The 26,267-nt window shown below is 42.4% G+C and overlaps 1 protein-coding gene across 1 annotated transcript in view; it reads left to right on the plus strand.

The window, feature by feature from the left end:
• The window catches only part of LOC116806889 (uncharacterized), a 76,420-nt gene extending 52,405 nt beyond the window's left edge, over positions 1–24,015 (plus strand). Inside the window, exons 10-12 of the mRNA XM_032744710.3 lie at positions 18,989–19,075; positions 19,723–19,852; positions 21,256–24,015. Of these exons, the coding sequence (XP_032600601.1) occupies positions 18,989–19,075; positions 19,723–19,852; positions 21,256–21,408 (370 nt within the window). The 3' untranslated portion in view covers positions 21,409–24,015. The remainder of the gene's footprint in view (positions 1–18,988; positions 19,076–19,722; positions 19,853–21,255) is intronic.
• The last annotated feature ends 2,252 nt before the right edge of the window (positions 24,016–26,267 follow it).

Here is a 26,267-nt window from a genome sequence, read left to right on the forward strand (position 1 = left end):
AGGAAGACCACTGACAAAGTCAGAATACAACCTGACACCCCTATGGCCATCGTGCTGGTAGCAGTCCAAATTGGAGTGGCTGCAGTCCTCCTGGAATGGCAGATGTGGTTGCTGTGTCTTCTTGGAAACCTGTGGAAAGGCTGCCTCTCTGTCTAGAAATCCCCGGATTTATCCAGGTGGGAATGCCTATCTGGTCTCCCTGGGCGGAGCATCTCACAATGGGCTGATGATATTCTGAGTCACGAGGTGTGTCCTTAATCACCTGTTGAACAGAACTGGCTCATGGAGAGTGTTATCTGTGAGTCATGTGGCAAGACATTGATGGGCCCATTAACAGGAGATAAGGAAAACTGCCCAGAGGTAACTGCTACCCAGATGGTAATACGAAACATCTTGGTGCGTCAATCTTGGACACATCTCCTCATGCTTTCTCTGCAATCACGCAGGAAGAACCACAGCTCAGCTCGTGGGGTGTAACTTCTCTCCCCATCTGGGGAACATCTGCGTTGGATACCAGATCTTCTGATCTGTACTGCTGAGATTTGGAGAAGTTAATCTTAAATTTCCTCCCTGAGTTTCTTATGATTCTCCTCTACAGATGTAATGGTACCAAGTCTGGATTCCTAGTTGTTATTTCATCTGAGAAGACAATCTCTGCCACTGCCATTTCTCTCAGACGTTGGATCCCTTGTTCTATAGTCTTCCACTGGGTTTGCTGCATATAAAGATCATCTGCACACAGGTATCTTTGTGCTACACTTTCCAGGACCCGTGCCCAGAGGCTGTGAGGGTTAGCCCCCCTCATCATTCCTTGGTCAATGACGGGATCATGTGACAGGGATCCCAAATGCCTTGCTTCAGTGCCATCCAGAATTGTAGCCTCGCCTGCAGCATCCCAAAGACAGACTAACTAACTAATTATGGATTCATCAGATCATTGAGTGTGATCCCTCCTTAGGTCACAAAGGTCCTTCAGGAAAAAGGACTCAATAGTAGCTTCTGATCTTGTGCCTGTTGCTTTGACTTCTGATTTTACGTCAGGAGGTGTTGAGGGTCCTTCTGCATCATAATCATCATCATCATCCACTGGTCGATCAGTCTTTTCTGTGAACTTTCCACTTCTCGTGCTAGTAGCAACAGCCATTGGTTGAGGCTTACTGTCTGGTTTCGAGCCTGAGTTGGCTGCAGCCTGAGTGATTGGGATAGCTGCTGATTTATCTCCCGGCCCCCCTTCCTCTGTCTGCCGCCCTACAGTATCTAGCAGGGTGCGATAAGCATATGCCAGGGCCCAGCTCACTGCAATGATCTTTTTCTCCTTAGAGTTATCATGGCACTTCTCTTTCAGGTACTTCGCCACCTCAGCCGGATTCTGAATTTGTTCACATGGAAAGTCCCAGGCTATAGGGTCAGAAAATCCCTTTAAGATTTGACCCATATCCTCCTCTTTCCCACACCACTCAGGATTTTCCATACCTGGACCTACTCTTGTGTCAGGGCTCTCATCAGCCCCTCTAGAAATCTCAGCCCTCATTCTAGAGAAACTGCAGACTGTATAGAGGAAGCTTACCAGATTAAACGCCAGAAAGATGGTCTCCTTAACAGTCAGGGGAAACTGAAGATTCTCCAATAGGAAGGTAACAGATTCAGAGGAGAAGAAGGAAAGATGTCGTGGTTTGACACGGAAAAAGAATTTTTCCGGAAAGAAGAAGTCAATTTGGACATTGACTAATTGAAAGTAGACACGCCTTTGAGAACACAGAGGGGTTAAAAGCAGAATTCTCAGGAGAATTCGCTCTCTTAGGTTCTGGTCAGCGGTTAGTGTAGGACTCTCCCTTGCCCGGCTACGAGCTGGGTGGGGGAGGGGAGAAGTTATGTGGTCTTTAGAGGTAAGCCTAAAAGTAGAGGGACTAGAACCGGGCTGGCCCCTTGCAGATAGAAGGGTAGAGAAAATTTGAGATGTCTCCGTTCTCTTCAGAGTCTCCCTCTCTTAAGAGAGAAAAAGAGACAGCAGTAGTTTTGCCAGCAGTTCACCGCGGGGAAGGAGAAGAGCGGGGGGGTCGCAAGGTGCCCAGCCGGGCTGTGGGAGCTGGAGCTTGGGCAGTAAGCCATCTCTGGGAGTTGGAACTTTTCCTTGAGAAATGAAAGCTTTGTGAAATTTTTCTTCTCTTTAGTTTGAAAAGAGAGGAAGAGAGACAGCCTGAGACCTGGGATGTTGGAAAGAAAAATTTTAAGTGGGAGGAGACGATGGAGTAGCTTTTAGCTAGACTTTTTTTAATAGCTACAGACTAAACTAATCTTCTCTTCCAAGAGAGACTGTATTTTAAGAGGATGCTGGTGAGCCAAAAAGACCATGCTTCAGCTGGGAAAAGATAGAAGTGGAGCGAACAGAAAAAAGTTAAAGAGATTTGTAGTAGTGCCCCCTGTTTTTACAGAGGAAAAAGAGAAGAAGATCTCTGTTTTTAGACTCTTGGCTTCAGGGGAAAATGGGGGGGACTGTGGTCCCAAAAATGAAAAACTAAACTGTTGTTTTTTCCCCTCTTGGCAGGGCATCCTTGAAAGGAAAAATCCTAAAAGCAGTCTGTCCATCCATGCATTAGTAGTGAGAGCACTGTACATGGAAAGGAGAGGGTCACCACTAGCAAACTTTTTTTCTCCAGGCAGTGCCATGTGGTGACATAGAAGCACAGGATGTGGCAGCTGTGTTTCTTGGGGGGTCTGTAGCACAGAAGGGACTCCTGTCTCCCTGCAGATAGACTGAGTGTTGATTATCTAGAGGGTAGAAACCTAATTAGGGTCCAGATTGTGTCTCGCTGTAGTTTGTTAGAGTTAGGTGGTGGGAGGAAGAATGCTTTAAAAAGTTTTCATTTTGAATTGTGTGTAGTTTTTTTTCCTCTTTTTTTTTCCCCTCTTTTATAATAGCATAGTGGTAGTAGTTTAATAAAGTTTTTTTCTTATTATTAAGCTTAGGCCTGCTTTGCTCTGTTCTCGATCGCATTTCACAGCATTCAGTTAAAAAATTGCATTTTCATAGAGGGCACTGGCATTGTGCCAGTGTCAAACCATGACAAAAGCAAAGGCTGAAAAGCCTCATCCCCTGCTTCTCCTCTAACAAACTTGGTGCACAACCATAACCATGAACCATACATTCCTGGAACAGACTCCAGGACCTTTTTAAACTTCCTACAGGCCATTACAGCCAAGCCCAGCCCGATAGCTATTCTGGTCAGTGCCCTTCTGTTGCAAAAACTATGTATTAGGGACGATACTGGAGCCATTCCTCAATAAGAGAATAAACCTAGGGACCATAGAGGTATTAAGACCTCAAAAAACCCTGGGGACCAGAAAAACATGCAAGCCTCCACCCCAAGAAATGTTATGAATTCAAACGACTGCTAACTGCTCTATACCAACACTGAGTAATTGCAATCAAAATACAGTTAGAACAAGGTTTTTTTCTACTCTCTTGAGACATGCATTGGGCGCCAAAGTACTTGTCCTGGTTTAGGGCAAATTTGGAAGAAAACTTCTGGAAGGAGCCTCCACAGCCCCTCCCCCCACCTGCTTTGGGAAGATATTCCTTGGAGAGAAGTGGAAAAAACCCTTTTTATTTAACAGGCAAAGTGATTTTTTAAAAAATATGGATAGTGATCTAGTATCGATATCCAACTGTGACGGACAAAAACTCTCTAACAGTTTAAAGTTACAAAGTGTATGTTTATTCGACACCGGGCAGCGTGCGGGATAGCTCCCAAATACACACCGCACCTTCCAGGTGATTACAGAGTCTTTTTATCCATACAAGTATTGAATACACAAAATACAAATATATATTCATCATTTTAGTACATCCCATTCCCCGCTTCATATGCTAATCACTCCAAAAGCTATTAAGCATGCGTAGTTTGTCCCTTGAAATGGGTCGGTGGTCCCTTTCATGGGGAGGGGTCCCAAAATGAGGAAGTAACTGAAGTCTTCCTCGTTCTGACCTTTCTACCTTTTCAATGCAAGTATGACAAATGAACTCTTGGTAGAACTCCCATTCCTTGTCTTCAATTGGTTTCAGAACAGAGGAGGCCCACAATTGTCTTATGTTCCTAAAAGCTATTTGTCAGTTTCTATATTCTTCATTATAAACCCAGCTAACTAAACATTGTGCTGACAAGCAATCAATTATTAGTTAACTACTAACTCCTAACTTCATCAAGGCCTACTCATTTATTATTATTATTTTAATTAACTATAGTAAGGCTTATTTCTAACTAAAATCTTAGCTCTTCAAAATATCTAAATGCCTTAAAGTTTACATTTCAAAAGCACTCCCCAGCACAAAAAAATGAACAACACCAGATGGCAAAACTCTTTCACCGCTCTGAAGAGATGACAAATTCAGAAAGTCTCTCCTGGGAGTGGTCGCTCTGTTATCCGTCCCTCCGGCGCTGGGAATGGCTGATGCAGGCCACAAAGTGCAAAACTCTCGGTGTTTTCCCAGGTCCCAGTCCAGAGCAGGTTCAAATGGTTCCAAGAAAAGGGAAAGAAAAGCAGTCCAGGGACAATTTGGACTGCCCAGCTAAACTAACTAACAAGCAAAAAGCAAAAGCAAGCACAAGCAGGAGCAAGAGCAAAGGCCTAGCAAAAGGCAAAAGCAGCACTATGTACTGCACTGTCTGTGTCCAGCAGACTCTGGGGGAGTGAGCAGGCTGATAAGAAAACAAAACTTCACTTTTCAGAGCCAGTCTTGAAGGCACAGAACATAATATCCAGCATAAACAGAACAGACAACTGGGGATACAAGCATCATAACGTCACCCTAGGATAGACACCAACAGCATAAGTGATACCCCTCAGCAAGTCTTCCCCTTTATTTGAGTATGTTACCCACTGTCAGTGCCCGTTAAGAACTCACACTAACAGTTCATGGAATAACACTATTTATATAAAATTGTGACAGGTTAAGGTTTCAAGGACTGTCAGTGATAGTATCTGACTGCAAAAACATATTCAAAGCAATACACATACAAACTCTCATCCCCATTAAAAGTATTCAGCATGCAGAGTACAGTTCTTACCCAATAAGCATCCCTATGGGGAAAAAGAAAGGTTCAGCCTGTTGACTGATCCCAACAGTTACAATGGAGTCTTCCCTAACTTTTCTCCCATTCTCCACTTACTTTTATATTATTTCTTTATATTTTGGTGGAGATTGAGTGACTCTAGTCATACATACCTTTGTTACTGATTGGTGTAAAATTCTGTCCTTTGCTTTTAAAGATACAGTAAAAAAATATAGAGCACATACCCAGTGAGCTGTGGTCACACCTTGGAGGCGGGTAGCTGTGGGATGGTGGTATGCATTAATATTACAATTAAGCTATAATGAAGCAAGTTCATCTGAGGAGATTAATTTCAACACAGTTGATGGCTCAGCAGCAGGACATCTTTTCCTATCTCCCCTGGTTGACAGGTGCTACTTGGTTTATCAGCTGCAAAGTACCATTGAGTTCCCCTCCCTGTAAGGATTTCAACAGAGCCTGGCTGCAGTGTCTCCACTCAATTCCACCCTCCCGTTCCATCCACTTTAGCAGGTGGTATGGTTGTAGATTGTGAGTGTGGGGAATTATCATAGAATAGGTCTTGAGCATGCCAACCACATTCTGTCCAGGGAGTGGCAACTGTATTTTAGCCTATAATTTTCATACTGTTTATGACTTCTGTCAGGGTGTGAATATAACTTCTCCGTTTCCTCTAATTTTATCCCCAGTGTTATAGATAAGAATTGATCCAGTCAAATTAAAAATGAAAAATAAAAATTTTCTTTTATATCGAATTGTCTCTGAGCCAGCCACAAGGAAAAGGACAGTGCTGAGCCCAGGATCGGCGCTCGGTGCGTGACAGAAAGGACGCCTCTCGGCAGAGGTTCCCCCTAGACACACACACCACCCTCTTGGACCAAGCAGTTCTTATAGGAAATTTTCCGCCCAAGGCCAGGATTTCGGCAATCCGCCTTTTCTTCCCATTCAAAGTCCCACATATTCATAAAGTTTCTTTTCTCTGTGTTAAGGTTGAACAATCCGAGTCCAGGTGTAGAGGATTTTCCTTGATGGAGTTACAGAACCGTGGCTTTCAGATGTATCAGCCCGGAAGACTCCAGCAATCCCAATCTAGGGTCGTTACTGGGATGATCAACGCCTAGGTGTTCCAGTATCACCCCGAGGAATGACCCATCTCTGGGCAAGCCACATGTATTAAATTGTAAATGAGGCTTTGTCCGAGAAAACTGAATTTTGGTGTAACAGATATGGGGGGGGGGGTAGCTCTCGGTGCTGGCATGTGTGCTTGCAACAACAAAATATTACACATATCAAGTTATATTTCTCTGAACCAAATACAACAATATTACATTGGCACGAATTATAGTCAACATATATATCACCAGCCATCTTTCCACAAAGGCAAACATTGTAAATAAGGAATGTTCCCCCTTCTTCCCCATTTTCATAGCTTTTATATCTGAGCCGACATCATATGATATTGAATACCCCTTTGGTTAATTCAGGTCAGCTGTCCTAGTTGTGTCCCCTCTGTCATGGTTTAGGAATGGTATTTCCCAATTTAGTGTTTCCACTGAAACACTCCAAACCACATGCCGCTTCCTCACTACCCCCTCCTCCTCCATCCTGCAGCAAGCTGAGAGGAGAATTGAGGGCACAAAAGTCAAAGATCATGCATCGAGATAAGAACAGTTTACTGGAAATATCAATGAGATAAGAAAACTAACAGTAACAGCAACAGTACGAATAACAATGTACAAGAAAGAGGCAAATGATTCACTGAATCACTCCCGATTACTCAGCATAGAACCCAGTAATAGGGGAACCTCCACCATGATACCCCTGAAAGAGACCTCCTTTCCCCACCCCTGGCAATGAGGTGGTATAAACTAACTGCCCCTCCTGGTTACTGCAGAAATTAACCCTATCCTGGCTGGAACCAGGACATTATCCACCCCTTAATCTATACCATCTATTCATGCCCAAATCCTACACCTTCTAACTATATACACACAATAATATATAATATATAATATATAATAATATATAATATATATACACAAGCACAAATATCATTTCCATAGTCAATGGCTGTCCCTCCAAGATGTCTGTTGAGTTAATTTAGTCCGTGACTGTGGGTTCTATCCATCCTAGATGTCTTCTAGGGCAGGATGGCTGGTGTGCTGTTGGATGATTGCAGGTTTCATCAGGAACTCACAACTGCTGTATCTGGAGCAGTCCATCCTCATTGTCCATGGTAGTTATGGCATGCAGTAGAAGTGTCATTCAACAACTAGTATTATACAATTCAACATTATCAACTGTTCTCATCCAAAAATCAAATCCCCTTGAGGTACACATCGTGTTTCTCCATCATTCTGCATTACCTACAAGGTACACCCAGATCCTTGAGCAAAAACAATCCTATGGATGGGTTTGCCTTTGCTTGAGGCAGGACTAATCCAAACTGTCTTCTCTAACACATTCCTCATATGCACCACAGGAACTTTAACCCCTTCTACAGTATGTGGAGGTTTTGATTGGGCAGGGCCAGCTTGATTGGTAGAACCTTGGGTGTTAACTAACCAGGTCGCCTTCACTAGATGTAGATCCCAATGTTTGAAGGTTCCACCACCCATTGCTTTCAGTGTGGTTTTTAACAGTCCATTGTACCGTTCAATTTTCCCAGAAGCTGGTGCACAATAGGGAATATTATACACCCACTCAATACCATACTCGCTGGCCAAGGTGTCTATGAGGCTATTTTTGAAATGAGTCCCATCATCTGACTCAGTTCTTTCTGGGGTGCCATGTCACCACAGGACTTGCTTTTCAAGGTCCAAGATGGTGTTCCAGGGAGTGGCATAAGGCACAGAGTATGTCTCCAGCTATCCAATGGCTGTTTCCACCATTGCAAGCATGTAGTGCTTGTCTTGATGGGTCTGTAGGAGTGTGATGTAATCAATCTGCCAGGCCTCCCCATATTTATATTTTGATCATTGTCCACAAGGGGCTTTACCCACTTGGCCTGCTTGATCACAGGTCATGTTTCACAGTTATGGATAACCTGGGAGATAATGTCCATGGTTAAGTCCACCCCTCGGTCACAAGCTCATCTGTATGTTGTATCTCTTCCCTGATGACCTGAGGTGTCATGGACCCACCAAGCCAGAAATAATTCACCCTTATGCTGCCAGTCCAGATCCACCTGAGATGCCTTAATCTTGGCAGCCCGATCCACCTGTCCGTTGTTGCAATGTTCTTCCATAGCCTTACTCTTGGGTACGTGTGCATCTATATGATATACATTTACTGCTCTATCCAGGCAGCAGTGTCTTACCACAATTCTGCAGCCCAGATGGGTTTACCTCTCCGCTGACAACTGGTCTTTTTCCATTGATCCAGCCACCCCCACAGAACATTCCCTACCATCCACAAGTCAGTGCAGAGGTAGAATGCTGGCCATTTCTCTTATTCAGTGATATCTAAAGCCAGTTGGACATCTTTCACATCTACAACCTGACTTGATCCACCTTTTCCCTCAATAGCTTCCACGATTCAATGCATAGGATTCCATATGGCAGCTTTCAATTTTCAATGTATCCCTGCAATATGGCAGGAACCATCATTAAAGAGAGTGTATTGCTTTTCATTTTCTGGCAGCTGATTATATGGTGGGGACTCCTCTGTACGTTTTACCTTCTTTTCCTTTTCTGATGAGAGTCCGAAATCTTCACCTTTGGGCCAGTTCATGATGACTTCCAAGATCCCTAGGTGATTGGGGTTTCCTATTCGAGCTTGCTGTGTCATCAAAGCAATCCACTTACTCCAGGTAGCATCAGTGGCATGATGCATTGCAGGGACTTTCCCTTTGAGCATCCAGCCTAGCACTGGCATTCAGGGTGCCAGGAGGAGCTGTGCTTCAGTGTCAATCACTTCTGAAGCAGCTCCAACCCCTTTATAAGCTGCCAGTATCACTTTTTCAGTTGAGGTGTAACAGGCCTTGGATCCTTGACTCCAGAACCCTAGGAGTCATCCTCGAGTCTTCTCAGGCACTTTTTGCTAGAGGGTCCAGGAAAGACCAATCTCCCCAGATGCAGTGTAGAGCACATTTTTCACATCTTGTCCTGTCCTGACTGGCCCAAGGGCTACTGCATGAACAATCTTCTGTTTAATTTGTTCAAAAGCTTCTTGTTGTTCAGCACCCAACTTATCAGAAGGTAGAGAGGACTTAGTCTGACCGTATTCTGGAATATGCATCCTCCAAAAACCCACAGTGCCTAGGAAAGCTTGAGTTTCCTTCTTGCTGGTTGGTGGGAACATAGCTGCTATTTTGTTGACCACATCCATTGGAGTCTGATGATGTCCATCTTGCCATTTTATTCCTTAAAACTGAATTTCCTGAGCAGGTCCCCTTGCCTTACTCTGCTTTATGGCAAAACTGGACTTCAGCAGAATCTGGAATACCTTCTCCCCTTTCTCAAAAACTTCTTCTACTCTGTTGCCCCACATGATGATATCATCAATGGGTTGCAAGTGTTCTGGAGCCTCTCCCTTTTCCAGTGCAGTCTGGATCAGTCCATGGCAAATGGAAGGGCTGTGTTTCCACCCCTGGAACAATTGATTTCAGGTGTACTGGACACCCTTCCAGGTGAATGAAAACTGTGGCCTGCACTCTGCTTCCAGAGGAATGGAGAGAAGCACATTAGTAATGCTGATGGTGGCACCACTTTGCTGTCTTGGACTCCTGTTTATACTGGAGTTCCAGTATGTCCAACACAGCAGCACTCAGTGGTGATGTGACTTTGTCCAGGCCACAATAGTCTGTCAGTCTTCACTCTCCATTGGACTTATGCACTGGCCATAGAAGACTGTTAAAGGGTGAGTGAGTCTTGCTGACCACTCCCTGGTTCTCCAGTTCACAAATCATCTCACAGACAGGGGCCATGGAGTCCCAGTTAGTGCGATATTGCTGACGGTGCACTGCTGTGTTAGGGATCAGTACCTGTTGTTCTTCAACCCTCATCAGTCCCACAGCAGAAGGGTTCTATGAGAAACTAAGCAAGGTATTCAGCTGTTTAATTTCCACTGTCTCCACAGCATCTATCCCAAAATCACAGTGATGCCCTTTTGGGTCCTTGAAATACCCTCTCCTCAGGTAATCTGTGTGAGGGATGCATGGGGCCTCTGGACCAGTCACAATAGGGTGCTATTTCCATTTGCTCTGTGTCAAGCTCACTTCAGCTTCCAGTACAGTCAGCTGTTGGGATCCCCCTGTGACCCCAGAAATAGAGATGGATTCTGTCTCTAAATTATTTTGATGGCATCAGGGTACACTGTGCACCAATGTCAACTAATGCCTTATACTCTTGTGGGTCTGATGTGCCAGGCCATCGGATCCTCACAGTCTAATAGATCTGATTGTCCCTGTCCTCCACCTGGCTGGAGGCAGGGCCCCTCTAGGTCTGGTCGTAGTACTCATTGCTCACTGATGGCAAAGATGACCTGGAGGTCCCTTCAAGAGTATCAGAAGCAACATCATCCCTTCTATTCTGAGGACTTGCTCACTGGAAACTGGAGCAACATTTATCCTTGAAGAATTTCCTGCAGTGGTTGTCCTTCCTCTCAACTCACATACCCGTGCTGCTAGGGCAGAGGTGGGTTTTCCATCCCACTTCCTCATGTCCTCTCCGTGGGCAAACAGATAAAACCACAAGTTACCTTGTGGTGTGTATCCTCTCTGTCAAGCAGGGGGGTGCTTGCTCCCAATAGCAGACTCTGGTTCATACTGGTGGGGCATGGGACATTTTCTCTCTAACTCTCTCGAGTCTTTTAAATCTGTCTGCTGTCTTGGACAGTCTTTCCACAGCCAAGGTACCACAACCATGTGAACAGACCAAGCAACATTGTGACCAGTGGCTCCGTACCTAATATAACAAATGCTTATGTATGCCCTGCTTGACTCCCTACTCAAAATCAGGCTTGTTAGGGTTGGAAGGGATCTCTGGAGATCATCTAGTCCAACCCTTCTGCCAAAGCAGGTTGTATTGGATCTGACTGAGATAGAGTTCATTTTTCTTTAGCAGCTCTCACAGTGATGTGCTTAGCATTGGTAGCTGGACATGTATTGATAACACAACAGTGTTTTGGCTACTGCTGAGCAGTGCTGTCCCTCTAACATTCCTTCCCCCCATCAAGGTGCTGTGAGTGCGCAAGATCCTGGGAAGGGACACAACCAGGCCAGCTGACCCAAATTAATGAAAGGGATATTACATGCCATATGACATCAACTCAAATATAAAAGCTAAGGGAAAGAGGAGGAACAGGGGGCATTCGTTATTCTACGTTTGCCTTCCAGAGCAACCACTACTCTTGCTGAAGCCCTGCTTCCCAGGAAGTGTCTGAATATAGCTCACTGATGAGAAGTAGAGATTAACTTTCCCCTTTCCTTCTGCATGCACAAACTTTTGCTGGTTTTTTTCCTTTGCTTTAGTAAACTGCCTTATCTTAACCTACTAGTTGTTTTCCATCTTATTCTCTCCCCTGTCCCACTGGGGAGTGATAGAGCAGCTTACTGGACACCTGGCACCCAGCCAAGGTCAAAACACTACAGTCCTTTTGGCGCCCAAATGTGGGATAAGATAAAGGCAGTTATACATATTGCATGCTATAGTAAATGGTAAACAGTAGTTATCAAGTAGTAAGCTCCTATGCAGGACATGGTGTTTGTCAGCTGCGCTGCTTATCACTCTGTTTTGCTGAGTTTGAGAACATGTTAAGACAATGATGAGTGAATACAGCTCCTCCCTGCCCAGGGTGGATGTGAATGATTTTGTACTGCACACTTCCGTGGTCTTTGCTCATCCTTATGTAAGCTGTTTAATACTATAAATAATATTAGCTAATACTGTTGGTACGCTATGGAATTCATGCAATCTGTCATCAGCCTGGTGTAAGAGAAAGCAACCTTTATGTTAAGAGCTATTGAAAATCTGCCCTGTGGAAGAATTTGGTCGGGTTCCTAGGGTAGTTATCACCTCCCATTGCCTGGGATTTTACACCCAAACAGGTAAACAACCCTAATAAACTGACCTGTCAACTGATAGAAGGGTGCCTTGTTTACCCCCATGAAAACCAGCAGCTTCTTGCCCTGTACTAGAGCCTGGCCTGTGCCTACCGAGCCACTGTTCAGTACTCTCACAGGACTATAGGTGATGCAGGAATACAAACTGCATTTGAGGACACTATGGCGGAGACAAGGACTCAAACTACAGCAACTACAGTAATTGCCCCTGTAGTGAAAACAAAAAAATGGACAAGGCAAGTTGCAAGCCCATACTACAGATTAGTAAGGGAGGAAGAAGAGGAGGAAGTAACAGTAGGAAAGGAGGGATTAGATCAAGAGGCAGGCCCTTCAACAATGCAAATTGAAAGGAGTGAGGCAAATCAAATGGGAAACTGAAGTTACTTGTTCCCTGACCTCATCAGAACTTTGAGACTTGCAGAAAGATTACAGCCACCAGCAAGGTGAGAGGATTTCTGCCTGGCTGCTTTGGTGCTGGGATAACGGGGCCAACAGTCAGTAGTTAGAAGGTCATGAAGCCCAACAGCTGGGATCCCTTCCTAAGGATCAGGAAATTGAAAGAAGAACTGGAAAGGAAGGAGCAATTTGCAGACTCTGGAAATGGCTTCTCTCAAGCTTGAGGGCAAGATATCCATTTAAGGGAAATCTTGTGAGCTCGCCAGTGAAGTGGACCACTACAGCAAAGGTATCCAGTACTTAAGAGAAGTAGCAGTGCTGGAAATCATCTATAGTGATCAAAAAATTGACAGAGTCCCTAAAGATCCAGAGGACGTCCTTTGCACAATGGTCATGTGGAGGAAGGTGGTTCAAAGAGCCCCTGCATCATATTCCAGCAGCTTGGTATCATTTTATTATCCACAAATGGATACAACAACTGCAGAGATGGCATCCTTTTGGATCTGAAATGTAGAAGAAACACTGGGTACTTCCTCATCCCTACAAGCCAGCACCCCAGCTTTTAGGGGCAGTCCAAGAGATCGGTCTTCTTCTACTCTGGTCAGAGGGAAGTCCCAGGCTCAGGTGAGGTGGCGAACTCTGGTTCTTTCTGTGTGACCAGAGGGAGGGCATGAGGAAGTGGGATGGTGAACCCACCTTTAAACTGGAAGGCTGTGTCTGTGAACTGAGACGGAAGAGAGCTGTTAAGAAAGGGTCATCCGAAATTACTCCATGTCGTTGCTGCAGAGAGACAAGAAGGCAATCAGTGATCTCCCAAACATAAAAGAACTGAAATCGCTTTTGTTAACCCTGGTGAGGACACTTCTGATCTGGCATCCCAAAGGTCAGACAGTGAATACTCTGACCAGGAAGAGGGTCCCTGCCTTCAGCCAGGAGGAGGAAAGGGATGACTGAGTATACTGGACTGTGTGTATTCAATGGCCTGGCACATCAGATCCACAGATGTATAAAGCTTTAGTAGATACCGGTGCACAGTGCACACTGATGCCATGAAGGCACAGGAGTGTGGAATCCATCTGCATCGCTGGAGTGACAGGGGGAGGCCAAGAGTTGGCTGTATTAGAGGTTGAGGTGAGTTTAACAGGGGACTAATGGGAAAAGCATGCCATTGTGACTGGCCCTGAGGCACCTTGTATCTTTGGCATTGACTACCTCAGGAGAGGGTACTTCAAGGATCCAAAAGGGTATAGATGGGCTTTTGGTGTAGCTGTGAATAGAGAAAAATCAAACAGTTATCCACCCTGCCTGGCGTCTCCGAAGATCCTTTTATCATGGTGTTATGGTTTGATACTGTCACAATGTCAGCGCCCCCATGAAAATGTAACTTCTCAATTGAATGCTGTGAAATGTGATTAGAAATAGAGCAAAACAGATTTAAGCTTAATAGCAAAGGAAAAAAAATATTAAACTACTACTACTACTATACTACTATAAAAGAAAAAAGAAAGAAAAACACACACTAAATCTAAAATTAAAACTTTCTAAAACATTCCTCCTCCCCCCCCCAATTCTAGTAAATTACAGTGAGACACAGCTTAGACTCTCAGTCAGGTTCTCACCCTTCAGATAATTAATACTTAGTTTATTGAGGGAGAGAGGAGTCTCTCCTGTGCCATAGACCCCCCCAAGAAACACAGCTGCCACTTCTTGTGTTTCAATGTCACACATGGCACTGCTTGGAGAAGAATTTGCTATGGTGACAATTTCCTTTTCTATGTACTGTGCTCTCACTACAGTGTATGTGACTGCTCTTAGGATTTTTCCTTTTCAAGGATGTTTTGCCAAGAGGGAAAAAACAACAGTTTAGTTTTTCATTTTGTGGGACAGCAGTCCCCCCCATTTCCCCCTGGGGCCGAGGGTCTAAGAACAGAGATCTTCTTCTTTTCTTCTTCTCTGAAGACAGGGGGCACTACTACAAATTTCTCTAACTTTTCTCTGTTAGCTCCACTCTTGTCTTTTCTTAGCTGCTGAAGCAGGTATCTTGGCTCACCAGCATCTTCCTAAAATACAGTCTCTTTCTTGGAGGAGAAAATCGGTTCAGTCTATGGCTAACAAGAAAAAGTCTAGCTAAAAGCTACTCCATCATCTTCCCCCCCAATCTTCTTTCCTTAACATCCCAGGTCCCAGGCTGTCTCTCTTCTTCTCTTTCAAACCAAGGAGGAATAATGTTTTCACAAAGCTTTCATTTCTCAAGGAAGGGTTAAAAGTCCTGACTCCCTGGATGGCTCTCGGCCCAGGCTCCAGCTCCCATGCTGGGCACACTTTCCCCCCCCCCCCTTCCTCCTCTGCCGGAGTACTGTCAGCACTGTCGCTATGTCTTTCTCTCTCTTGAGAGAGAGAGAGTCTGGGGGGAAAACGCAAACATCCCAGATTTCCTCCAGCCTTCATGTGCAGGGGGCCAGCCCGGTTCCAGTCCCTCCACCCTTCGGCCTTACTGCAGTCAGGCCGTGGGCCTTCCCCTCCCTGACCCAGCCACCTGGCTGGACAGGGAAGAGTCTGCACTGCACTCTGACTGGAACCAAAGAGAGAAAGTTCTCTTGGGAATTCTGCTTTTAACCCCTCTGTGTTCTCAGAGGCGTGTCCACCCTCAATTGGTCACCTCAAGTGTTAATATCTAACCCTGACCCCTGACTGGATTGACCTCTTCCTTCTGAGAAAATTTTTTTCCGTGTCAAATCACGACACATGGGATTGCTGCAGGTTGAAGACCAGCAAATACCAATTGCTACCAGGACAGCACATTGGCAACAATAGTGCACCAACCAAGAGTCTTAAACTCCCATCCATTAACTAATTTGTTGACTGGAGAGCCAAGGAGTGATCAGCAGGACCCGCTCACCCATTAACAGCCCCATATGGCTAGTGTGAAAGTCTAATAGGGAATGGAGGCTGATAGTAGAGTATCGTGGCCTGAATGAAGTCACCACCTCTGAGTGCTGCCGTTCCAGACATGTTGGAACTTCAATATTAGCTGGAATCAAAAGCAGGCAAATGGTGCCACAACTGATATCACTAATGCGTTTTTCTCAATCCCTTTGGCGGCACAGTGCAGGCCACAGTTTGCTTTCACTTGGAGGGGAATCCAATACACCTGGAACCAACTGCCCCAGGGGTGGAAACACAGCCCCACAATCTGCTGTGAATTGATCTAGACTGCACTGGAACACAGTGTCACCTAGAGCAGGTTACACAGAAATGTGTCCAGGTGAGTTTTGAATGTCTCCTGAGAGGGAGAATCCACAACCTCCCTGGGCAACCTGTTTCAGTGCTCTGCCACTCACAACATAAATAAGTTTTTCCTCATGTTGAGATGGAACTACTTGTGTTTTAGTTTATGGCCATTGCTCCTGGTTCTGTCACTGGGTACCACTGAAAAGAGTTTGGCACCATTCGCTTGGCATCCACCTTTGAGATATTTATATGTAGTGATGATATTCTCTCTGAGTCTTCTCTTCTCTAGACTAAAGTGGCCTATCTCCCACAGTGTTTCCTCATAAGACAGATGCTCCAGACCCCCCCATCATCTTAGTGTCCCTCCACTGAACCCTCTCCAGTAACTCCTTGTCTTTCTTGTACTGAGGAGCCCAGAACTGGACACAACTCCAGATGTGGCCTCAGTAGGGCTGAATAGAGGGGGAGGATCACCTCCCTCGACATGCTGACCACACTCTTCCCAATGCACCCCAGCATACCATTAGCCCTCCTGGCCACAAGGGTACGCTGCTGGCTCATGGTCAACTTGTCATCCACCAAGACTTCCAGGTCCTTCTCCACAGAGCTGCTCTCTAGTAGGTCAGCCCCAGCCTATACTGGTCCTTGAGGTTATTCCTCCTCAGGTGCGGGACCCTACACTTAACGTTGAACCTCATTAAGTTTCTGTCTGCCCAACTCTCCAGCCTATCAAGGTCCTGATGAATGGCAACACAGCCTTCAGGTGTATCAGCCACTCCCCCCAGTTTAATATTATCAGCAAACTTAATGAGGGCACATTCTATCCCTTTGTCCAGGTTGTTGATAAGCAAGTTTACTGTGGTTTTTACACGCCCCACTCTCATACAATTTTGTTACTGGCTCAACCCCAGGTTTCCCATAGCAGTCTCAGACATCTGATTCCTTAAAACAATTTATTCATGGTGCAGTAACACAGAAACAGCTCAATCTGGTGCCTTCAAGGACGGACCCTGAACAACCGAATCCCTGGGCTTTTATATCCTTCCAGTCTATCTGCACAATAGTCTGGGGTCTTCCTGCTGAGTCTTCAGCTCCTGATGTGTCTCTGAGTGTCTGATCACCTGGCTGGTGCTATAGGTCCCTGTGCCCTTTGTTGTGCAAAAGGTCAGTGCCAGTTCACAGCCTCTTCCTGGGGCTCCCGGTACTTCCCACCACCCAGAGTTTAATCTGCAGTTCGCACTGCAGCTGCACACTGAGCTACCTGCACAGAATGTATTACTCAACACTCGCGAGAGTGGAGTAGAGGGGGAGTTATTCCACACTACCACCATTGTTCCAAGTACTACTAGTTGGAGACAGGTGTTCTGAAATGTCTCTGCCTCAAAGCTTCTGTCTGTCTCAGAATTCAAAAAATTCTAGCACTGCTAGGCCTGATGTTGGTCTAAGGCAAATCTTGGAGTGATTTCTAGTGAACTTTATTTAAATCAACAGGAAGTTGGCTCCTTTCATTACCCTGTGGAATTTTTCCTTTGAGACAGGAGTGGTAATTATGTGTATGATTTAGAGTCACAAAATCGGTATCAATTTTTTCAAACTATTTTCCTTAAATTTTGCTGTATTAGTGTTCCTTAAGACTGTGAATAGAAACAGGCACACAAAAAACTTTTTATAGACAAATGTAACATAGAGGTAGGAATGGTGTCAGACACAGCTGTAGTTCTTCAGCTTGAAATATGAAAAGCAGAAACTGAAATTTTGATTTAATGCATAAACAGTTTCTAGTTGGAACATAATTACTAGGGTGCTTACTTGGTTGCTCACAGATATGTATGCAGGAAAACAAAATAAAGGGGATGTACTCAATGTAGACCAAGTGGGAACACTGTCAGAACAAGATATAATTTCCAATGTCCCCGTTTGAAAAAAGGTGATGATAAATGTAAGGATGTTCAAAATGAGGTACATGTTAACCAGTGAACAGCGGATCAATGATTGTGGAGGTTCTTTCCATGATTTTGAGGCCACTTTATATCTTTGTTTACAAAAATTTAATCAAACTTAAGAACTTGCTGAAAAAAATAGTTATGAACTTTTGTCCTGTGCAACATCAGGAGATCAAGCTAGATGATACTGTCATAGTATGAGTCCAAATAGTGATACTAGGTATATCTTAGTTTATACTTTTGTAATTTATCTAATAACTGTTGTTTTCTTGGCCTTCCTAAATATTAAAGAAAATCAGTGGCAATTGCAAAAGCTAGTATGCATAGGTGTAACTTTTGTGTTGTATCTTAAAATGTCCTGACAATTAGTTTTTAACTTCCCTGTTGTCTTTGTTGGTTCTTCCTGTCTGCTTTTCCTGCCCTATGAAGAGGTGATAGGAAAGAGTAATCTTTGACAGATAGGTAGTATGTTTATGTTGAATGAAGCTTTTACTTGCTCAATTTTTAGTTTATTTTAAGATGTGTCTCAGTATGCTTGCAACCAGCTATTTAATGTTCTATTCTATTTGAGATCAGACTCTGTAACAGCAACTTCATCAAATTTCATACATCTGTATAAAACAGCTGTTTTGTAAAATACTAAGAGCTCTTCAGTGTGCTATAGAATAATGCATAGGTTTGCTGAGCATGGACTGCTAGGAAAACAATAGATATTAACATTTTCATTTTGATTTTGACAACAGCTTGAGATTCATTTTACACTACTTGCTACTAAACCAATATGAATGCTAGCTTATGTATTCAGGAATTAAATTTCAGTCATGCTGAACTTGAATTCCAATGATCTTAAGCTTGAAATGTTAATTTTTGAAGTTTGTATTGCTCAAGTTTATGCCTTTTGTCTTAATGTGTCTTTTCTTTCAATTGTATTATTTTCCTGACTGAAGAAACTTAGTACAAAATTAGTGAATTCAGTGTGTTTCCATTGTTATCGCATACAAGTACAAGCATGTGAGGATAAGCATAAAACTAAAATCTGAAATGAAGGGCACAACTTTTTTTTCCTACTTCTCACTTCCATTCTCTCCTTTCCAATCAAACTGAAACATATGAATTTTTTGTTTTGTTTTGTTTATATGGTTCATATATTATTTGCCATAGATAATGTTATATTCAGGAATATTTATTTAGTTCTGTCAGATAATTTTAAGAGCTTTCTGGTTTTATCCAGTTGCTGAGTTTATTATTTTTCTTCTTTGGTGATCTTGAATTTCTTGGTCCTCCAGAGAAAGACGTAAAAGGAAGAGTAGAAGTCTCTCCAAGTCTCCTAAAATGACCAAAAACAAGTCTTCACAAACTCCTTCTCCGAGAAGGTCAGTTTGCTGTAAATATAAAAGTTAATGAGCAGTAAAGGAGGAAAAAGTTGTAGTACTTTTTTTAAACTGAAATGTGATATAGAGATCACTGTTATGAAATAAGCTAACTCAATTTGTGTTTCTTCTGGTTTTTGGCTTTTTAGTTTGGAAAAAGCTCTTTAGTAATTTTCATTTCTAAGGAAAAGGTCTATTTTTCAATAAGCAGAACACTCAAAAATGGCTGTAGATACATATATGGAAAACAATTTGGGAAGTATTTTCATTGATTTACTGCCTTTTTATTAGTTATCTCAGATAATTTCAATTGGTCGGTATGATTCAGTTCTAAGTTAAAGCAGACCAAAAAGCCTTTTATGGATTTGATCTTTGGTATGCTTTCAACTTGAGAGTTTTTAATCTGTTAGCTCTTAGCAAATACCACGTATACTGAACACATGCATTCTTTAGCTCTGTTCCCTTGTCTTTGTGAAGGGATTTTTGTTATGTTTGAAAGTGACCGAACCTTTCTGAAAGAAACCAAACCAGGATGCCAACATTCAGAGTTATTGTACAATTTACTGTACGGTACAGTCAGAGTATGCATTGGTAGTAGATTTGTCACTGTGGGATCAAATTCTGATTTGAGTAAAAATTTTCTTAAACAGAAACAAGAAAGAGAAAAAAAGAGAAAGAGATACAAATAATGAAAGAAGAGAAAGGGAATACTTCAAGAAAAAAATTAGTAAAGTAAAAGAGGGAAAGGAGAAATCTGACAAAAGCACCACTACTTTGAAGGTAAGCTGTGTGACCAGGTGATAAACAGTGGAGTGCTACAAGTGGAACAATTATTGGAATGTCCTCCTTTCTTCATCTTTCTTTCTCTCACCCTTCTTTTCCCCACCCTTCTTTTCCCCCGTTTTCTTTATCAAAGGATTGCCACTTGATGGAGCTTGTGTAAATAGGTTACTGAAACACTTTGTTTTGGTTTCTCTCTTTTCTGTTCTGTGCCATATGTTAGGAGTTGACTGGCTGCCTGTCTGTATGGGGAGGCATAAAGGAGATTGTATAACTAAGCAGCAGGGTTCAGGGTTAGTTTGCCTGTCGTGGTTTAACCCTGACCAACAACTAAGCACCACACAGCTGCTCTCTCACCCACTCTTCCCTGATGGGATGAGGGAGAAAATCAGAAGACTAAAAGGAAGACAACTCGTGGGTTGAGATGAAAGCAGTTTAATAGGGAAAGCAAATGCTGCACACACAAGCAAAGCAAAACAAGGAATTCATTCACCTCTTCCCATGAGCAGGCAGATATTCAGCCATCTTGAGGAGAGCAGGGCCCCATCATGTGTAGCAGTTACTTGGGAAGACAAACACCATTGCTCAGAATGCTCCCCCTCCTCCTCCTTCCCCCATCATTTAATTCCTATGAAGAAAATTAGCTCTATCCCAGCCAAAACCAGCACATGCTTTTGATCTGAAAAGATTTTTAATAAACTTTCATTCTGCAGTTCAGCATCTCCCTGGTTGCTTTGGTCCTGGACTGCATATTTGACTCTGCAGGAATAAAGATGAAGATTTGAGGAAAGAGTAGTATGGGATTTTTCTCTTGCAAAATAGAAAGTGGTGTGATTAAGAAAAGAAACATCTTCAAATGTTTAATCGTATAATTTAAAACCCAGCATGCTTCTAAAGAGTAGTTTGTGGTACTCAGAATTATTAAACTGTTATAAAACAGCTGATTTAGGTGACTCTGTCCACATGCTTAAGTAATGGTCTTACCCAAAAACTCTCTTAAAATTTATCAGTTACCTGACAAAAAATATAAAAGAAAAATTGCAATTCTGTTTTACTTTTAAAATATGTTGAAGTCCTGATTTCTGGAGCTTTTTCTCATTAGGTGCCACGATACTGCTTTTTCTGTATTACCTGAATAGTGATAATAAAGACAGATCACTTTATGACAATGATTTCTTGGGTGATAGGTTATTATGAGTGCCTAACTTCAGACAATTAAAAAAAAAAGACTTGAAAAAAAATTTTTTATTTAAAAATTTTTAAAACCCCTGATACCTCTATTCTGAAAATTGCTGAAACAAGGCATGTAAAAATTGAGGCAATCAAAATATTAGTAATTGGTTGGAAGTCATATCTTGTCAGGCTAAGAGATTTTTTTTTTTTAATAATTCTATCTTTGGTAGGACAAAGATCACGCTGAAGAGGATCAGAACTCAGAAACTGACAAGGAAGTAGGCAATAGAGATACAGAAAGGATTGGTGAAGTCAAACTACAACAGAATGGGAACTGTCGACCAAATGATGAAAGCCATTCAATTAAAATGGAAGAGGTTTAAAGTAAAAGATGGACCTCTGACTCAACTAAGGGATGACATATGAAACTTTATTTCCCAGAACAAGGAAAAAAATATCAACGTAATCAACCTGAACATGGTGATAGTACTAGTAGCTCTTCCAATTCTAGTAACAGTTTTTGTCAATTTCTTGCTGCAAAGCAAGAGAGCACAGATCAGTAGTTATACCCTGAAAAGACAGATGACATCAAAACTATTCTTGTCTGAAAATCCATGGATCTTCATGATGGCTGTACTTGTAAAATGATTTATGTTAAGTTTTGCCATTTTCTGTTATGAATAAGTAGAAACTGAAAGATGTAAACCTGTACTATTAAAAAAAGATGAATATATGCATCGAAGATTGTTTAAAGTTCTGCTTGTTCATGAATTTTGTATTGGTTTACTTTTCAGGTTAAAAATCCACAAAACCTTCAATGTGTACTGTTTGATGTGCTTCAAAATGGTGCATAAATGTACACATTTTCTTCTGTTATAAATGAAAATTATTTTTAAACATAAACACACTTTTATGGTTCTTATGTTAAATGCCCACTGACTCGTTTGTTTTTAATTTGATTACTTCTTGAGATTCTTGGATTTTATTTATAACAATTTCTTACTGTTACGCTTAAAAGAATTATTTCTTTTAAAGTACTTGAACAATGCATGATACTTTTCTGTTCCAAAAAGGAACATGGCTATGTTATAGATATTAGGTTAGCTTACTGGGTTATTTTGGGGTTGTTTTGGATTTTGGGGGTTTTTTTGTCCTTCCAGAAGTAAGCACATTTATATGATATTATGATAACTTACAGCTTTGTTTTGAGTTGTACTGCAGTGTGTCTGTTGAGCTGCAAATAGTACAGGTGCCATTATGATTTTTTTTTTCTTGTTTAAAAAACTATGGGAGCACGAGCAGAAGCTTTAGTGCCTTCTTAAAATAATGTGGTATTTCCCAGAAATGTTTGTGTGATTACTTATTTTCATCTAAATCTTACATTATTTCTATTGCTATTTGCCAACACAATACTGTAGACAAGAAAGCAAGTTATTTCTCAGAAGGATTTTTTTATTCACTTGTTAAAATACTAAAACTCCATTTATACTTTTTTTTATTACTAGAACAGATTTATAGGTGAAAGATGCATTTCAAGTACCACCACTGTACAAAAGCAGTAGCTGAATACAAAGCATTTTCTGATCACCTGCATCAAAGACAGCCCTTTAGACATTTAATCTACATTTGGATGGCCTTAATTGTTACCTCTCCATAGTCATCTCTGATACCTGTTGGGTGATATACAAGGAATCATATGCAAAGCTGAGGGGATCAATAATTTTGGAAAATGTTCTAAGTTACACAGGAGTTATATAGTAGAGATTCTTTCATTCTTTAAAGAAAAAGCATGTAAGAAGAGAATGACAAACCAAATATTTTTGTCAAGCTAAAACACTGAGTACTTGAGTACCTTGAGTACTGTGTCCAGTTCTGGGCCCCTCAGTTTAGGAAGGATGCTGAGATACTTGAATGCATCCGGAGGAGGGCAACGGGGCTGGTGAAGGGCTTGGAACACAAGCCCTATGAAGAACGCCTAAGGGAGCTGGGGTTGTTTAGCCTGGAAAAAAAGGAGGCTCAGGGGAGACCTTATCACTCTCTACAACTACCTGAAAGGTGGTTGTAGTCAGGTGGGGGTCAGTCTCTTCTCCCAGGCAACCAGTGACAGAACAAGAGGACACAGTCTTAAACTGTGCCAAGGGAAGTTTAAGTTAGATGTTAGAAAAAAATTCTTCACTGAAAGAGTGATTGTGCACTGGAGTCGTCTGCCCGGGCAGGTGGTGGAGTCACTGTCCCTGGATGTGTTTAAAAAAAGACAGGACATGGCACTCAGTGTCATGGTTTAGTTGATGACGAGGTGTTAGGTTAGGTCATAGGTTGGACTTGATAATCTCAAAGGTCTTTTCCAACCTAGTGCATTCTGTGATTCTGTGATTCTGTAACATGGTTTGTACCCTCTGAACTAATTTAATCAGTTTCATCATTGTGAGATTTCTTAAGAGTCATACCTTTAAAATTTATACCTAAAATCAATTAGATTATTTTTAAAACAACTTACTACAATCAAATTACTTGCCTTACTTCATGGGAAGTTATTTCCTTCAATTAAAACAAAATAATACCATACTGACTATTTGCTTTCAATTTGTTTTCATTTTCCTTTGCATAAGTAATTTTTACCACAAAAATGAAAAAGAAAAGCATATTACAGGGAATGTAAAATAACCCAGTTTGATTGTAAGATGCTTAATCACTTTTTAAATAGGATTTTATGTTCTTGAGACTGTGTACATTTAAGACTATAGAAAATGCTTTACCATGTAAAGTATAGACACTCATTTTTGTGATGTTTAAGCCACATGCTGTTGATTGGTAAGCAGCTTATTTTGATCAAAGAATGACAAATCTGTATGCTTATAGAATGACTGTGAAGGACTGTCTTACAACAACTGTCTTATTTTATGATGTGTAAGTAGCATAGAGCAAAGAAATTCTTTGCATGCTTGTCCTTGCTACCATTTCACTAATAAAATTAATTATTTTAGAGGGAAGATTTTGCTTTTACATGTTTTCAGTTGATCTGATACTGGATGGATGCCAGGCACCCACCTCTATGCCTCCCCTCCACAGCTGGACAGGGGAGAGAAAATATAATGAAGGGTTCATGGGTTGAGATAAGGACCACTCATCAAATGCCATCATGGGCAAAACAGGCTAATAAGAAGTAAAATAAAACTTTAAAAACACCTTCTCCCCACTTCTCCCTCATTACAGCTCTACCTCCTACCACAGTGGTGCAGAGAGACAGGGAATGGGGGTTATGGTCAGTCCATCACACATTGTTTCTCCCTGTGCTCAGGAAGAAGTTCTTCCCCTGCTCCAGTGTGGGGTCCTTCCAGTGCAAAGACAGTTCTCAATTAATTTCTCCAAAGTAAGTACATCTGACAAGCAACAGATCTCTGTAAACCACTGCAACATGAGTCCATTCCATGGGCAATGGTCCTCCCTAAACTGCTGCAATGTCAGTCACTTTTCCACAAGGTGCAGTCCTTCAAGAACAGGCTGCTCAGGCATGGGGTCCTCTCTCCACAGGCATCCCGCAGGGTCACAGCCTCCTCCTAGGCATCCACCTGCTCCAGTGTGGTCTCCTCCACAGGCTGCAGGTAGATCTAGGCATCTCCATGGATCTCCATGGGCTGCAGGGGAACAGCCTGCTTCACCATGGTCTTCACCACAGGCTGCAGAGTCTCAGCTCTGGTGCCTGGAGCACCTCCTCCCTGTCCTTCTCCACTGACCTTGGTGTCTGCAGAGTTGTTCCTTTCACATATTCTCACCCTAATCTACTCTAGCCACAATTATAACTGCACCACAATGTTTTGGTTTTATTCTTAATTCTAAATATGTTATCACGGAGGCGTTACCACCATTTCTAATTGGCCCAGCCTTGGCCAGCACCATGTCTGTCTTCGGAGCTACCGAGGATTGGCTCTGTTTGACATGGAGGAAGCTTCTGGCAGCTTCTCATAGAAACCACCCATCCCCCTCACGCTACCAAATCTTGGCCATGCAAATACACTACATTCAGGCAGCTTCTCTGATTTCAAATGGGTATACAAATGGAAATAATACCTTTGAAAAGCTAAGTTTCTCCTTTGGGAGAAATTAGAATTCTTGCAGTGTGTCACATTTCAGCTGAGACTGGTTGGATTTCCTGAGTTTTGTTATCCTGAAATGCCATATCTCTATTATATAGCAGTTACAAAATATGCAAAGGATCGTGTACAGTTAGCAAAGAAACACACCTTTAAAAATTAATAGTTGAGGATAGAAGCCTTACTAGCTAATGCATCACATGTGTAAGTCAATATGTAGCACATTGTTATATGTGAATTAATGGTTCCCTTACAAAAAGTTTTGGGGTTTTTTCATAAAAAAGGCAAACAAAAACAAATCCACCAAACACATAAATTCCCTCCCCACCCCAGGTCATATTTTCTTACAAATTCTATATTTTTAAATTTTGCTTTGTAAGTACTATGCAGATCTGTGAAGTAGTTAAGTTATATCTATTCCTATTAGGTGATTTTTGGTTCCTCTATTCCTAAAAAGCCACCACTAGAGGGCTATTCTGTAAAATGCCTGTCTCTGCAGAAGGTAGTTAATTTTTAAACCAGTAGATAGCACAGTAATGAAGTTCCTGCTTGCTCCACCAGGGTTGTGTGCTGTCACAGTGCAGCTAGTCTGATGCTGCCCCCCTAAACTCGACCAGCCTAGAAACAAAACTAGGTCCCCAGATAAGGCGGGGATAGGTTGTATTCAAACTCAGAGACCTCAGCCAACCCTGTTCAAGCCTAGATGCAGATACGCCACTGGTCAGAGATCTGGGCAGTGAGAAATCCCAACCAATTAACTATCTGAACCAGAGAAATTCAAAACCCCTATAAAAGAGGCAGCCATAATAAACTCAGGGCCGTTTGTTGAGGACCCTCAGTGAGTCTGTGTCGTCTCTGTCTCCAACTAACAACCCCCAGTGTAATATCTGGTGATTCCCGACATGAAGACAGCAGCTATCTTGTGAGTAGAATGGGGGGAGAAAGACAAAGCGTACATAAAGAGCTGGAAAACAGCAAAAAGCTGACAAAAAAATCAAAGCAAGCGTGGAGAGCCTCCAAACCAGCAGGGAAAAGCTGCAACAATACAGCATGGACAGCTGTTTGCAGTGGAAAGCCACCTAAATCTGGGTTCCTTTGTAAATACCCCTTATAAATAGAAGAAAAACCCCACTGGAAACATGGCAAGATGG

Source organism: Taeniopygia guttata, chromosome W (genome assembly GCF_048771995.1).
Source record: "Taeniopygia guttata chromosome W, bTaeGut7.mat, whole genome shotgun sequence".
Classification (NCBI taxonomy): Eukaryota; Metazoa; Chordata; class Aves; order Passeriformes; family Estrildidae; genus Taeniopygia; species Taeniopygia guttata.